At 41.9% G+C, this 13570-nt stretch overlaps 1 protein-coding gene across 1 annotated transcript in view; it reads left to right on the forward strand.

Annotated features, from left to right (window-relative positions):
• SHC3 (SHC adaptor protein 3) overlaps positions 1–13201 on the forward strand; it is a 141342-nt gene extending 128141 nt beyond the window's left edge. Inside the window, exon 12 of the mRNA XM_029203279.1 lies at positions 12771–13201. Within this exon, the coding sequence (XP_029059112.1) occupies positions 12771–12899 (129 nt within the window). The 3' untranslated portion in view covers positions 12900–13201. The remainder of the gene's footprint in view (positions 1–12770) is intronic.
• The last annotated feature ends 369 nt before the right edge of the window (positions 13202–13570 follow it).

A 13570-nucleotide genomic window follows, 5' to 3' on the forward strand; every position in this document is an offset into this window, starting at 1 on the left:
ATGTGTGGGTGTATTTCTGCATCTCAATTCCATTCTGTTGATCCCTATGTCTACCTTTGTGGCAGTACCACATTGACTTGATTACTGTTGCTTAGTAGCAAGTTTTTAAGTCAAAGAGAGTGAGTCCTCTGACTTTGTTCTTTTTCAAGATCGTTTTAGCTATTCAGGGAACCTCACAATTTTATATACATTTTAGAAACAGCTTGCCAATTTTTACAAAGAAGTCAGATGGGTTTCTTATAGGAATTGTGTGTTGAATGTACAGATCAACTGGGGGATAGAGAGTATTGCCATCTTAACAATGCTGTCTTCTGTCCATTAACATGGGATGTCTTCCCACTTATCTAGATCTTCTTTAATTTCTTTTGACAATGTTTTTTTAGTTTTCAGAGTGTAAGTTTTCCACTTACTTTGTTAAATTTATTTCTCTCCATATATTTGTTTCTTGGATGCACTCATGAATGCAATTGTTTTCTCAATTTCATTTTCATTGTGTTCTTTGCAAGTATATAACTACAATTAATTGTTTATATTAATCTTATATCGTGCAAACTAGCTGAACTCATTTATTAGTTCTAATAGTAGTTTTTAGTGATTCCTTAGTGTTTTCTACATATAAGATCATATTATCTGTGAATAGAGATAGTTTACTTCTTTCAAATCTGGATGCATTTTATTTCTTTTTATTGACTATTTGCCCTGGCTAGAACATCCAATAGAATAATAGAAGTGGCAAGAGTGGTCATCTTTATCTTTTTACTTATCTTAAGGGGAAAGCATCCAATCTTTCACCATTAGGTATGATGTTGTGAGTTTTTTGTGGATGTCCTTTATCACGTTAAGTAAATTTCCTTTTACTTTTTTGAGTATCTTTTAACATGAAAAAGTGTTGGATTTTGTCAAATGCTCTTTATGTGCCTATTGAAATAATTATGTGATTTTTGTTTTTTATTCTATTGATATGTTCAACTCCATCAACTGGTTTTCAGATGATAAACCAACCTTGCATTCCTGGAATAAATTCTGCTTGGTCATAGTGTATAATTATTTTTATACGTTTCTGGATTTGGTTTGCTAGTACTTTTTGTTGAGGATTTTTTGCATCCATATTCATAAGAGATATTAGTCTGTAGTTCTCTTTTCTTGTAGTTTCTTTGTCTGGTTTTGGTATCAGGGTACTACTGGCCTCATTGATTGAATTTGGAAGTATTCCCTCATCTTCTACTTTTTGGAAGAAATTCCAAAGAATTTATATTAATTTTTCTTTAAACATTTGATAGAATTCAGCAGTGAAGCTATCTGGTCCTGGGCTTTTCTTTTGGGGTACTTCTGTTTAATGCTTAATATCTTCACTTGTTATAGGTGTATTCAGATTTTGTATTTCTTCTTGAGTCAGTTTTGATAGTTTGTGTCTTTCTAAGAATTTGTCCATTTCACCTAATATCAAATTGGTTGGCATAAAATTTTCCATGGTATTCTTTTATAATCTTTTTTATTTTTATAATGTGGGGAAAATGTTCCCCTTTTCATTTCTAAGTATAGTAGTTTGAGTCTTCTTTGTTTTTTAATTTGGTCAATCTAGCTAAAGGTTTGTCAAGTTTGTTGACATTTTCAAAGAGCCAACTTTTGGTTTCATTGATTTTTTTCTATTGTTTCTCTATTCTCCATTTTGTTTATCTCTGCTTTAATCTTTATGATTTTCTTTCTTCTGCTTGCCTTAAGTTTAGTATACTCTTCTTTTTTTCAGGGTCTTTAAGTGAGGGGTTATGTTATTGATTTGAGATATTTTCTGTCTTAATATAGACATTTACAGCTATAAATTTCTTAAGTATATCTGTAGCTCATAAGTTTGGTCTGTTGTGTCTTCGTTTTCATTTATTTTAAGTATTTTCTTATTTCCCTCCTGATATCTCTTTGACTCATTAATTATGTAGGAGTTTCTTTTGAATTTCTATGTATTTGTGAGTTTCTGAATTCTTTTCCTGCTGTTGAGTCCCAGTTTCATTCCATTTTGGTCAGAGAATGTATCCCCTTAGTGTGGCATTATTGTTATACATATTAAATCTATTATATTAATGTTACAGACTTAACAATGCATTGTTATATTACCTTACCCTCTGAAATTATTTCCCTAGCCTAATGCAGCTTTGCTCTGCCCACCTCCTTTGTACTGTTATTGGCAAATATGTTATACGTATATTACACTTCTATGTTAGGCCCAACATTACATTATATTCATATTATTTTATACAATTACTTTTAAATAAGTTAATATTGAAGTTTCTAATTGCCTTCTTCTTGAGAGAAGAGACCTAAGTTTTCCTCACCATGTCATTACTATTATCCAGCTCATTCCAACTATTTTTGGAACATGCATGAAGACAGTCTGATTTTCTGTTCTAATGTGGACTAATAGATTACTAAAGCAAACCCATTATTCTAAGGACATAGTCTCATTGGAGTCCTGGGTGAGTTTCAGCCTGTTGTGTATACTATATCTTCCTCTTTTATGGTTTTCACTCACTTTAATTGGAGTTATTCCTCAAAACATGTGCATGGGCATGAACTTTCTCATTCCTACATGTCTGAAAATATATTTTGAAGTCACTTTGATTCACCTTATGGTTGGCTGTAGCATGGCTGCTCTGATTCTTAATCTTTCGTAGATTACTTTTTCTTTACCTACTAGACATTTTTAGTTTTTCTTTACCTTCTACAATGACGTGGTCATGAATCTGTGTGTACCTTTTCTTATTCATTTTTCCAGAGATGTGATGACCCCTTTCCATCTGAAAATTTTTGTTTTTTCTTAGGTCAGAGCAATTTCCTTATATTATTTCTTTGATAATTTCTTACCTTCTTTATTCTTTCCCCTTAGAACACCTGGTTGAGGGGATGGATCTCTTGGACTGATCTTCTGTCTCTTCTTTCCTGCAAGTTTCCAGTTCTTTGAAAATTTGCTCTATGTTCTGAAAGCTTTCCTTGATGATCTTCCAAACTTATTATATGTATAATTTTACAAATTGTATATTTAATTTCTAAAGGAAAATTTGTTATCTTCTGATTGTTTTACTTTTTTTGTGCATCTTGTTCTTTTTAATGGTTAAAAAGAAGAAGAACATTTTTACTTTCTGGTGTTATTAATATGAGTTGTTTTAAATATTTTGTCTATTTTCCAACTTAACTTGTGGGGTCAGGTGTTTGTTTGCTTATCATGATTTTTCTTTTCATGGTACTGACATTCTTAAGATGCCCAGTACATTTCCTTGCCATATATAAGAACAAGAGGCTGGATTGATTTTCCTGGGATGGATCTCCTCTGCTGTAATACATTTAGGTATCTTTCCCTCTAGTCTTCCCTGGCATTAGCATTGAAGACTGACTGAGATTATGTGTGTGTGGTGGGTGAGGCATGGGGTAGGGATATTTTGGAGGGGATTAGGTGAAAGGAAGCTGTTGTATGACAGATTAGAGGACTGTAGGGTGAGAAGGAGGGGAGGGGGCTCGGACTTTTACGCTGGGTACCTCCCAGGAGCGTTTTACTTGGAATCACCTTTACCCTCCTATAGCCTTAATTTCCCCCAGACGTCTTATTTAATTTCTTTGGATAAACATTCTCTGGCTTCTTCCCTGAAGGCAAAATACTAGTTTGGCTATAAGGAGGCAAAGGGGAAGGAGGGGGTGGTGGAGCTGCTGGCTAAATTACTCTGGAGCATTCTCCAGGCAGCCTAACTGCTCTCCCTCCCACCATTGCTCCTCTCTCTCCTCAGCTGCAGGATCCGCCCTCCCCTCTACATTCTAAGCTACCCTCCTCCTCACTCTTTTATTTCAACAGGCTTCCTCTTTTCTGCTAGACCACAGTGTGCTGATGTTACAGTATCCACTGGCAATCCACCTCCTTCTCTTTTGTTTTAGAAGTTTATTCCTCTACTGTCATTTCACTGGGTTTGGCGAAGATGGGATAAGACAATACCTATACTCAGCCTTACATTTTAAATTAGAATTTCTTTACTCATGCCTTTCTTGTAAAAAGAGAATCATTTAATGATGTAAAACATCAGCTATTCACCCACCTCTATTTTCTATCAACAATTACAAAATTAAAGAAGTAAAAACACATAGGTACATTTTAGTATCTTCCCCACTCAATATTTGGTAAGGGACCTTCCCTCCTTTTTTTCTGTAAATACACCAGTGCCCTAGGGGAGCTTGGAGCTAATGTGTCCACAACATTTCTGTGCTTCTCTGGCATGGCTCTGAAGAAACCCTGATTGGTGAACATTTCCTATGAATTTCCCTTTTGGATACCGTGGTCAGGCTTCTACTTTTTTCTCTTCTATTATCAGAAACAGACTTTGCTGACTTTGGGCAAACCTGGGGATGATTGAGGCTCCTTAGTACCTTGGAACTGGAAAAAGAAGGGACATTACACCTAGAAGGAACCAGAGCCAGGCAGCCCAAAATAGTCCCCCTCACCCTGGATGTGGCTGGTCAGGGAAACCATGGGGTGGGAGGGGGAGATTGGAAGATCTCCAGGATCCCAGCTGTGCAGGGATTCATGATCAAGCTTACAGTTTGGATGGAAAATTAGTGTTCATGTGGAGCAAGGCATCAATTGGAAAACGTAAGCAATTGGCGTGCAAGATTCCAAGTATGACCCTTGGCATTGCAGCACCGGGGGCTGATGTGGAGCCAGCACTGTAGCCATTGGGTTTAGGAGGGACCTGGACTGCACCTTAATTTCAAGTCTGGAAGAAGCCATGCAATGTGGCCAGGGTGGGTCTACATCCTATCTGTGTTAGGTTGCATTCAGGCATGAACTTTTGGGGGCGGGAGGATGTTCCAGTGGATCCAGCCAAAGCTGAGACAGTAGACAGAGGGCTGAAGGTCTGTATGTGCAACTGTTCCTGTGGAATCAGAGTTTTCATCAGGAGACATCTTCAACTGACAGCTTTGCCTGTTCTAGTGCCACCCTTTGGACGGGGCTGAATGTAATCATTTTGTCATCGATTGAGTGTACTCCTTAAGGCATGATTTTTTTTTTTTTTTGGCCGCACCACGTGGCTTGTGAGATCTCAGTTCCCAAACCAGAGATTGAACCCGGGCTGTGGCAGTGAAAGCCTGGAATCCTAAACACTAGGCCCCCAGGGAACTCCCTTAATGTGCCATTTTTAAATGCACAACTTCTAAATGCCTACAGAGCAACTCCACATTAAGTGTTCTAGGCAACTTGAGCCCACCACGTCTAAAGGGGAAGGTATCATCCATCGTTCCCGGCTCCTCACCCCAGCTGCCCCCTGGATGCCTTCCCATGGCTTGCCCAGTCAGCAAGCCTCTGCCACCAGCACCTCTCTCTCACACTCCACATTCTCTGACTGACCAATCCCCTAAATATCTCTGAAAGTGTCCCTCTCTTCCTGGATTGTCAGTGCATTTCCCCCCACCCTTCACCGCCAGCAGGAGGCTCCGCTAATGTCATTCCCTGCTCTAAATCTCTCCAGGATGACTGTTGCCTTCAGGCTAAGTTTAAACTGCTCAGTATGGTATGAAAAACAGGAACAGCAAACATTTACTGAGCATGTACTAGGGGCCCTGCACTGTGTGAAATTCTTCATGCACATTAATCAGTTACTTCTGATGAGAATCCTATGAAGTAGGACTATTATGATAACATTATATTATGATTACATGGGAATGAAGGCTCAGAGAGGTCAGTAACTTGCCCTAAAGGGCACCATTAGGAGGTGACAGGTGGGGAGGTGAACCCAGGTGCTTGAAACTGGCTTCTTGTCACTACACCAGACAGTTATCTTGGGGGCTGGGGGGGAGGTCCGATGGTAGTTCACAAAGCACACAGAATGCTGCTTGGCACCCAGCTGGGTGACGAAGGAAAGCGCTGGGGTCTGGCTGGTTTGCATCTCAGTGGAGCATCTTGAGAATGTCCCATCATTTCTGTTTTGATACTGGGTGGGTGGAGGGGCTGAATGAACAGGGCAGGTACTGTCACGTTCCTGTCAACAAGTGCAATTAGACCAACAGAGCTTCAAGCTGTACTCTTCTCGCCCAGTGGTTCTCAGAGTGGGGTCCCCTGTCCGCTGGAACCTGCTAGAAATGCAAATTCTCAGGCTTCACCTGCTGAGTCAGAATCTCTTGGGGTGGGGGTGTCAGGCAGTCTGTGCTTCCAGAAGACCCTAGGGGCTTTTGATGCTGCTCAAGCTGAGAACCACAGTCTGGTGAACGCATCCTTCCTGGCCTGTACATTTTGGGGCCTCTGCCTGGGGCTTTGTGTCACAGGGTTGCTTCATGGCTAAGAAGAAAATGTTTGGGGAGGGCAACACCAGATAATATTGAAGGAAGCTTCCAGCTCTCAGTTCAATTTCTTCGCCAGTGTGTTCTGCCAGCCACTAGAGGGAGCAAAAGGCACACAGCTTCTATCCTGGGAAAGGGATGGCTGAGCCTCACCTGTAAGGACGCAGGTGAGCGTCCAACCTCCGCTTCTCAGCAGTCCAGGCAGGCTTGCAGGAGAGCCTGCTGTTCACGCTACTCTGTGCTTCTTCTCTTCCTAGTTTGCTCTGTGTTCACAGATTTTCACAAAGTTATCAGGTTAGCTTTGTGGGATGGCTCTGTCCTCCCTGGGTCTGCATTCTGGGCCCAGGGTTCTCCCCCAACAAAGTACATTTGGCATGGTCGCCGGTGGTGAGCGCTGCAGGGTCAGACAGCTTGGGGATGCATTGAGTGCCCCAGCCTTCCTCCTTTAAGCTGGAATTAGGACTTTTTTGGTACTTTCTTGAGCAGTGCCTTATCAGCTGGCACCCTGGAAGCCTCACAGAGGTGAGCACTTAGAACTAGCAGGGCCCCGGAGGATCTTCCTGGGATGAAAGTTCTGCATTTAGAGAGACTACAATTCTATCCATCTACAGAGCTCCTAAAAAATTATTTTTAAGGTAGAATTTGCTGTGCTAGTTGATACAAGCAACAAGGAATTATTATACTTTCTGAACAGTTAGAACAAAAGTTCATAAACTCAATACTGCTGGAAAGTTAGAGTTCCAAAGGGCTGATCAAGCAGCCCCACATCTGCGAGGTCATGGAGGCTCACCTGTGAGGTGATCAGGTGGCTCAGACCAGGCTGCAACTTAGCTGTCCTTTCCTTTGCCCTCCTGGATGACTGCCCTCTGCATCACCCCATCCTCATGGCACTCACGTCCACCACTGCCCTCTTCCACTGCTCATCAAGGTGAAGAGCCCAGACTACAGAGCAAAACCCGGGCATAGGGTGTCCCTTCTGACAGATGTCCACATCTGGCTTAGTCAACCTTGATGGAGAAAACGTCCAGAATCAATGAAGGGGAGTGGTGAGAAGAGCTCAGAGACTTCACTCAGTCTCTCCTGTGCCCTCAGATCCCAAACCTGATATTCTACTCCAAAAATTAACATCCTGAGGTTGACCCACCACTTCCCACCTCCACTGCTGCTCCCACCCTTGAAGATACTGCTAGGACAGTAAGGTGGAATTGCTGGATCACATGGGAAATCTATTTTTAATTTTTTGAGGAATCTCCATGCTGCTTTTCCACAGTGGCTGCCTCAATTTACATTCCCACCAACAGTGTAGGAGGGTTCCCTTTTCTTCGCATCCTGGTCAACACTTGTTATTTTTTGTCTTTTTGACAATAGCCCTTCTGACAGGTGTGAGGTGATATTTCACTGTGGTTTTAATTTGCATTTTTGTGGTGATTAGTGATGTTGAGCATCTTTCCATGCCGGTTGGCCAACAGGCCATCTGTATGTCTTCTTTGGAAAAATGTCCATTCAGGTCCTTTGACCATTTTTAATCAGGTTATTTTTCTTTTTTATGTTGAGTTGTGTGAGTTTTTTGTGTATTTTGGATATTAACCCTGTATTGGGCTTATTATTTGCAAATATCTTCTCCCATTCTATAGGTGGCCTTTTTTTGTTGTCAATAGTTCCCTTCACTGTACAAAAGCTTTTTAGTTCGATGTAATCTCATTTGTTCATTTTTGCTTACATTTCCCTTGCCTGAGGAGACATGTCCAAAAAACTATTGCTAAAACCGATATCAGAGAGTGTCTGCCTAGGTCTTCTTCTAGAATTTTTATGGTTTCAGGTCTTACATTTAAGCCTTTAATCCATTTTATTTCTGTATATGGTGTGAGAAGGTATTCTAGTTTGATTCTTTTGTATGTCCAGTTTTCCCAACACCGTTTATTGAAGAGGCTGTTTTTCCCCATTATGTATTCTTGATTTGGCCCATTTTTAAGTCTGGTTGTTTGTTTTCTTATTGTTGGTTTTAAGAGTTCTTTGTATAGTAGAATATTGTATTGGATAATAGTCCAAACTTATTATTTTATTATTTATTGTTATTATATATTATTTTATTTATTAGATATGTCTCTTGCAAATATTTTCTTCCCATCTGTGGCATGTCTTCTCATTGTCTTGACAGTGTCATTTGAAAGGCAGAAGTTTTTAATTTTAATGAAATCCAGCTTCTCATTTCCTTCTTTCATGGATCATGCCTTTGATATCATAAATAAAAAGTCATCACCAAACCCACAGTCATCTAGGTTTTCTCCTATGTTATCTTGTAAGAGTTTTATAGTTTTGCATTTTACATTTAGGTTTATCATCCATTTTGAGTCAATTTTTGTGAAGAGTGTACGGTTTGTGTCTAGGTTCAGTTTTTTGCATGTGGTTGTCTAGCACGATTTGCTGTTCTAGCACCATTTGTTGAAAAGACAATATTTACTCCATTGTATTGCCTTTGCTTCTTTGTCAAAGATCAGTCATCTATATTTGTGTGGGTCTATTTCTGGGCTCTCTATTCTGTTCCATTGATCTATTTGTCTGTTCTTTCACTAATACCACACTATCTTGATTACTGAAGCTTTATAGTAAAACTTGAAGTTGAGTATTATCAGTCCTCCAACTTTATTCTTCTCCTTTGGTATTGTGTTGGCTACACTTGGTCTTTTGCTTTTCCCTATAAACTTTAGAATAAGTTTGTCAATATACACAATACCTTGCTGGGATTTTGATTGGGACTGCATTGAATCTATAGATCAAGTTGGGAGGAACTGACATCTTGACAATATTGAGTCTTTCAATCCATGAATACCGAATATATCTGCATTTATTTAGTTTTTAAAACTTTCTCTCATAATTTTGTAGTTTCCCTCATATAATTGTGTATATATTTTGTTAGATTTATAACTAAGTATTTCATTTTGGGGGTGCTACTATACTGGGTTGGCCAAAAAGTTTGTTTGGAGTTTTCCATAAGATGTTTTGGGAAAAACCCAAACAAGCTTTTTGGCCAACCCAATAAATAGTATTATGTTTTTAATTTCAAATTCAACTTGTTCATTGCTTATACATAGGAAAGCAACTGACTTTTGTATAGTAACCTCTTATACTGCAATCTTGCTACAATCATTTATTAGTTCCAGGAATGTTTGGTTGTTTGTTTGTATTTTGGTTGTTGTTGCTGTTGATTTTTTTGGATTTTATTCATAGACAATCATATCATCTGTAAGCAAAGACAGTTTTATTTCTTCCTTTCCAATCAGCATACATTTTATTTCCTTTTCTTGACTTGTTGTATTAGCTGGGACTTCCACTATGATGTTGAAAAGGAGTAATGAGATGGGACATCCTTGCCTTGTTCCTGGTCTTACTGGGAAAGCTTCAAGTTATTTGTAATATTCCTTTATTATCCTTTTAACGTCTGTGAGATCTGTAGTGATGACCCCTCTTTCACTTCTGATATTAGTAATTTGTGTGTTCTTTCATTTTTTCTTACTTAGCCTGGTTAGAGGCTTATTGATTTTATTTATCTTTTCAAAGAACTAGCTTTGGGGATCATTGATTTTCTGTATTGATTTCCTATTTCAATTTCATTGATTTCTGCCCTAATTTTTATTATTTCTTTCCCTTTACTTAACTTGAACTTAACTTGCTTTTCCTTCTCTAGTTTCCTAAAGTGGAAGCTTAGATTATTGATTTCAGATTTTTCTTCATTTTCAATATATGCGTATTGAACTAAAACAAAGGCTCTCATCCTCACTTTTATATGCTTTTTTGCTATGCAAAGCCTAACGTAGTTTTCTGGGGTTAACATTCATGTGTCATCACTGTAGCAGAATCCCTTTATGTATCTGGAGAAGTTTGTCCTAGGTTTGTCTGGGCTGCTGGGCTTTTAAAATCAGTCATTGGCATTTCCAGCACATGGCAGGTGAGTCCACACAGATGGCTCTGTGGGCTGCAAGTTCTCTGGGCAGGAGCCAGATCAGAGTTTCAGCAAGTGTTTATAGGAGTGAAGTAAACTGCCTATTTCTTTATATGGCTTACTCTTCTGTGTGCTTATATGTGTGCATGTTTATACTGGCCAGCCTACGTACTACAAAAACACTGACCAGTGGTCCTCAGCTTGGCAGCATGTTGGAATCATGGAGGGAACATACAACACGCTAGTGCCCAGGCCCCATCCCAAGCTCCTGGTGAAGTTGGCCTAGGCATGGGGTTACTGAGAGCAACTTAGGTGATGCCAGCGTGAGCCCAGGTTTAGACCACTGTCCCAGACACTCTCCCAACATAAATCCTTCTTCATCTGTCTCTATTGCCCCAGAACATAAATGAGTGTTAATCATTAAGAAGTGGAAATGAGGAGTCAATGATGTAAAGGCAACACCCCGATAATACTAGGCTCAAGCTGAGCTCCTGGGTGCCTTCAGCATCCAAGGAAGGGGCCTGTTGTGTTACCCAGGGGGTCTTTCTGGGTGGGGAATTCTAAGGAGCCCCAGGAGGATTAAACAACCTTGATGCAAAGATGCCAGAAAGTCTTGCAAAAAGATTTTATTCTGAATGTGCCCATCAGATTACACCCTTACTGAGGCTTAATGCCCAAGAGTCAGGGGACCCCATGGCCTGGGAAGTTTCTTCCCCTTCAGTGCTTACAGAGGTGGGTGGGGAGGAGCCTCACATCAGAGTTGGAACCCACGAGAGGAGAGCATCCTAATTTTAAAAAGTTTAAAGCCCAGGGCAGATGGCCTGGGCAGGGGCTTCTGATATACACACCTGAAGCATAGATTTAGAGAGAGAATGAGATATGGGACTGAAGGCCCAGAGATGGACATCCCATTGGTGGGTTGATGGAGGGGGAGAAAAAAGGGTGGCCACATTAGGAAAGGAGAGTGAGATTAAGAACTTGGAGAAGGATGGATGGACCTAGAGATTGTCATATTGAGTGAAGTAATTCAGACACAGAAAGGCAAATATCATATGATATCACTTATATGTGGAATCTAAAAAACGTTACAAATAACTTATTTACGAAACAGAAATAGAGTCACAGATGCAGAAAAGAAATTTATGGTTACCAGGGGGGAAAGGCGGGGGAGGGATAAATTGGGAGATTGGGATTTGCATATACACACTATTATATATAAAATAGATAACCAATAAGAACCTACTGTATAGCACAGGGAACTCTACTCAGTACTCTGTAATGACCTATATGGGAAAAGAATCTAAAGAAGAGTGGATATATGTTTATGTATAACTGACTCATATTGCTGTACAGCAGAAACTAACACAACATTTTAAATCAACTATACTCCAATAAAATTAAGAAAAAAATAACTTGGGGAAAGAATATTGGGACAAATAATTGAGGAGAATAGATGTGCCTTCAGATCCTTGAGGGAGGGATGGTTGTTCCCTGGTTGTTCCAAGGGAGGGATGGGTCCCAGCAATGAGGCTGGAGAGAGGGGTTGGGGTACCCAGGCATCCCAGACCCATTGTGAGGGTCATCAATGGGACTGGAGCACTAGTGGGTACAGCCAGGGGCCTGCTCCCTGCCCCGTCTCCGTTCCCTCTCAAAGAAGTAGGCCCCCGGGGCTGCATCCGGAGCATGCTTGGACACTGCTCCTGGCCAGAACTCATACTGCCTCCTTCAAGTGTGGTCTATACTGTGAGTGTACCGGCTCAGGGTGGGGGGACTGGTGGCCCCCAGGGACCAGAGCACAGGGCCATTGTGCAGAGGGAAGAGGCAAAGTGCCACCCAGCACCCTCACCCCATCTCAGGCCTTCATCTATTCAGGAGAAGTTCATGGACAGGCACCCTACTAAGCTTTAGAACTGAGTGACCAGAAACGTGCAGCACTGCCCCTCCATCCCAGCAAGGGTCACCCTCCAGTGGGAACTTGGAGCCCCTCCTCACAACTGTGGGCTCCTTCCTGGCAGGTGCGCAGGATGCTGACAGCTGGCCTGGGGAGGGGTGGTGAGGAAGGACGGGGGCCTGAAGGTGCTGACCTGGAGGCTGAGCTAGGTTCCCAGGTGGAAGAAGCTGTCTGGGCCAGTACCGCCGGGCAAAGGCCTGCAGGTGGCAGGGGCAGGGGAGCCTGCAGACACCGCTGGGTAGTGCAGGACAGAGGTTTCTGGGATGAATCCCATGAGGGCAGGAGGGGAGCCAGAGAGAGGAGGCTGTTGGGATGCAGAGGATCTCACCACGGCCCCTGGTTGCTAAAGGTGGGGGAGGACATGGCTCAGTCCCAGAGGGGTGGACAGATGAACTGACTGAATATACTGGCCAGTGACAGGGACCAGGGACTTAGCAGACACCACCTCTGAAAGCACAAGGAAACCCTGTGTCGCTAAGGAGGCTGCGTCTCCAGTTCTGACTCCCAGTGGGGGGCGTTCTCCTTCCTTTGCCTGTGGGTGGTGCTAACCTTCCCTCTGCACCCTCACAGATCCGCACAAAGGACAGGATCTTTGACAGTATCAACGACCTCATCAACCACCACCTGGAGAACAGCCTGCCCATTGTCTCTGCCGGGAGCGAGCTCTGCCTTCAGCAGCCGGTGGAGAGGAACCCGTGACCTGCCAGCTGCCCCGTCCCGACACTGCACCTGCAGTCAGGAGGGCTCACTTCTTCCCGGTAGATGGGTACTGGGCCATGGGAACTCAAGCATCTGCCCACTAGCTCAGAGCTTTGTTCAAAAGCCCCAGGAGGAAGGCCTCCCTAAAGTGCAAGTTTCATAAACTTGTTCTGAATTCTCATGTGCATATTAAAGGTGTACATATCTATACATCCTGTACAAATTATCCCTCTATATTTATATTTTTTAAGACTAAGAAAGATGTAAGACTGATGTTCCGTGCTGTATGTTTTTAATGAAAACAAAGTTTGACTGTAGTTGTCCGGGCAAAATGTTAATTCAGCTGACCCATTCCACTGGGAAAGTCCACTGGGAAGGTGTTACCTACTAAGCACAATACAGGGAATAGAAGCAGCAGGAGGGTCAGTAATAAACACTTGGGACTGTAATAGAATAAGGCAAGATGCTGTCTATGCTCTGCACGTAAAGCCCTGTGAAGTGCTGGTCCTCATGGCTGTCCCTCCTCCTTGGCGACGCCTCCCAGGCTACCTGCATCACACCTGTGTGCATGGGGTTTCCAGCACCAGAGATTAGGGCTGCTGCACTGAAGAGTAGGCATTACTCTAGCTGTTTCAGGTAGTGCTGAGCACAGGAATGCCATCTCCCATGAC

Source organism: Monodon monoceros, unplaced genomic scaffold (genome assembly GCF_005190385.1).
Source record: "Monodon monoceros isolate NGI ecotype Baffin Bay Population unplaced genomic scaffold, NGI_Narwhal_1 Super_Scaffold_5, whole genome shotgun sequence".
Classification (NCBI taxonomy): Eukaryota; Metazoa; Chordata; class Mammalia; order Artiodactyla; family Monodontidae; genus Monodon; species Monodon monoceros.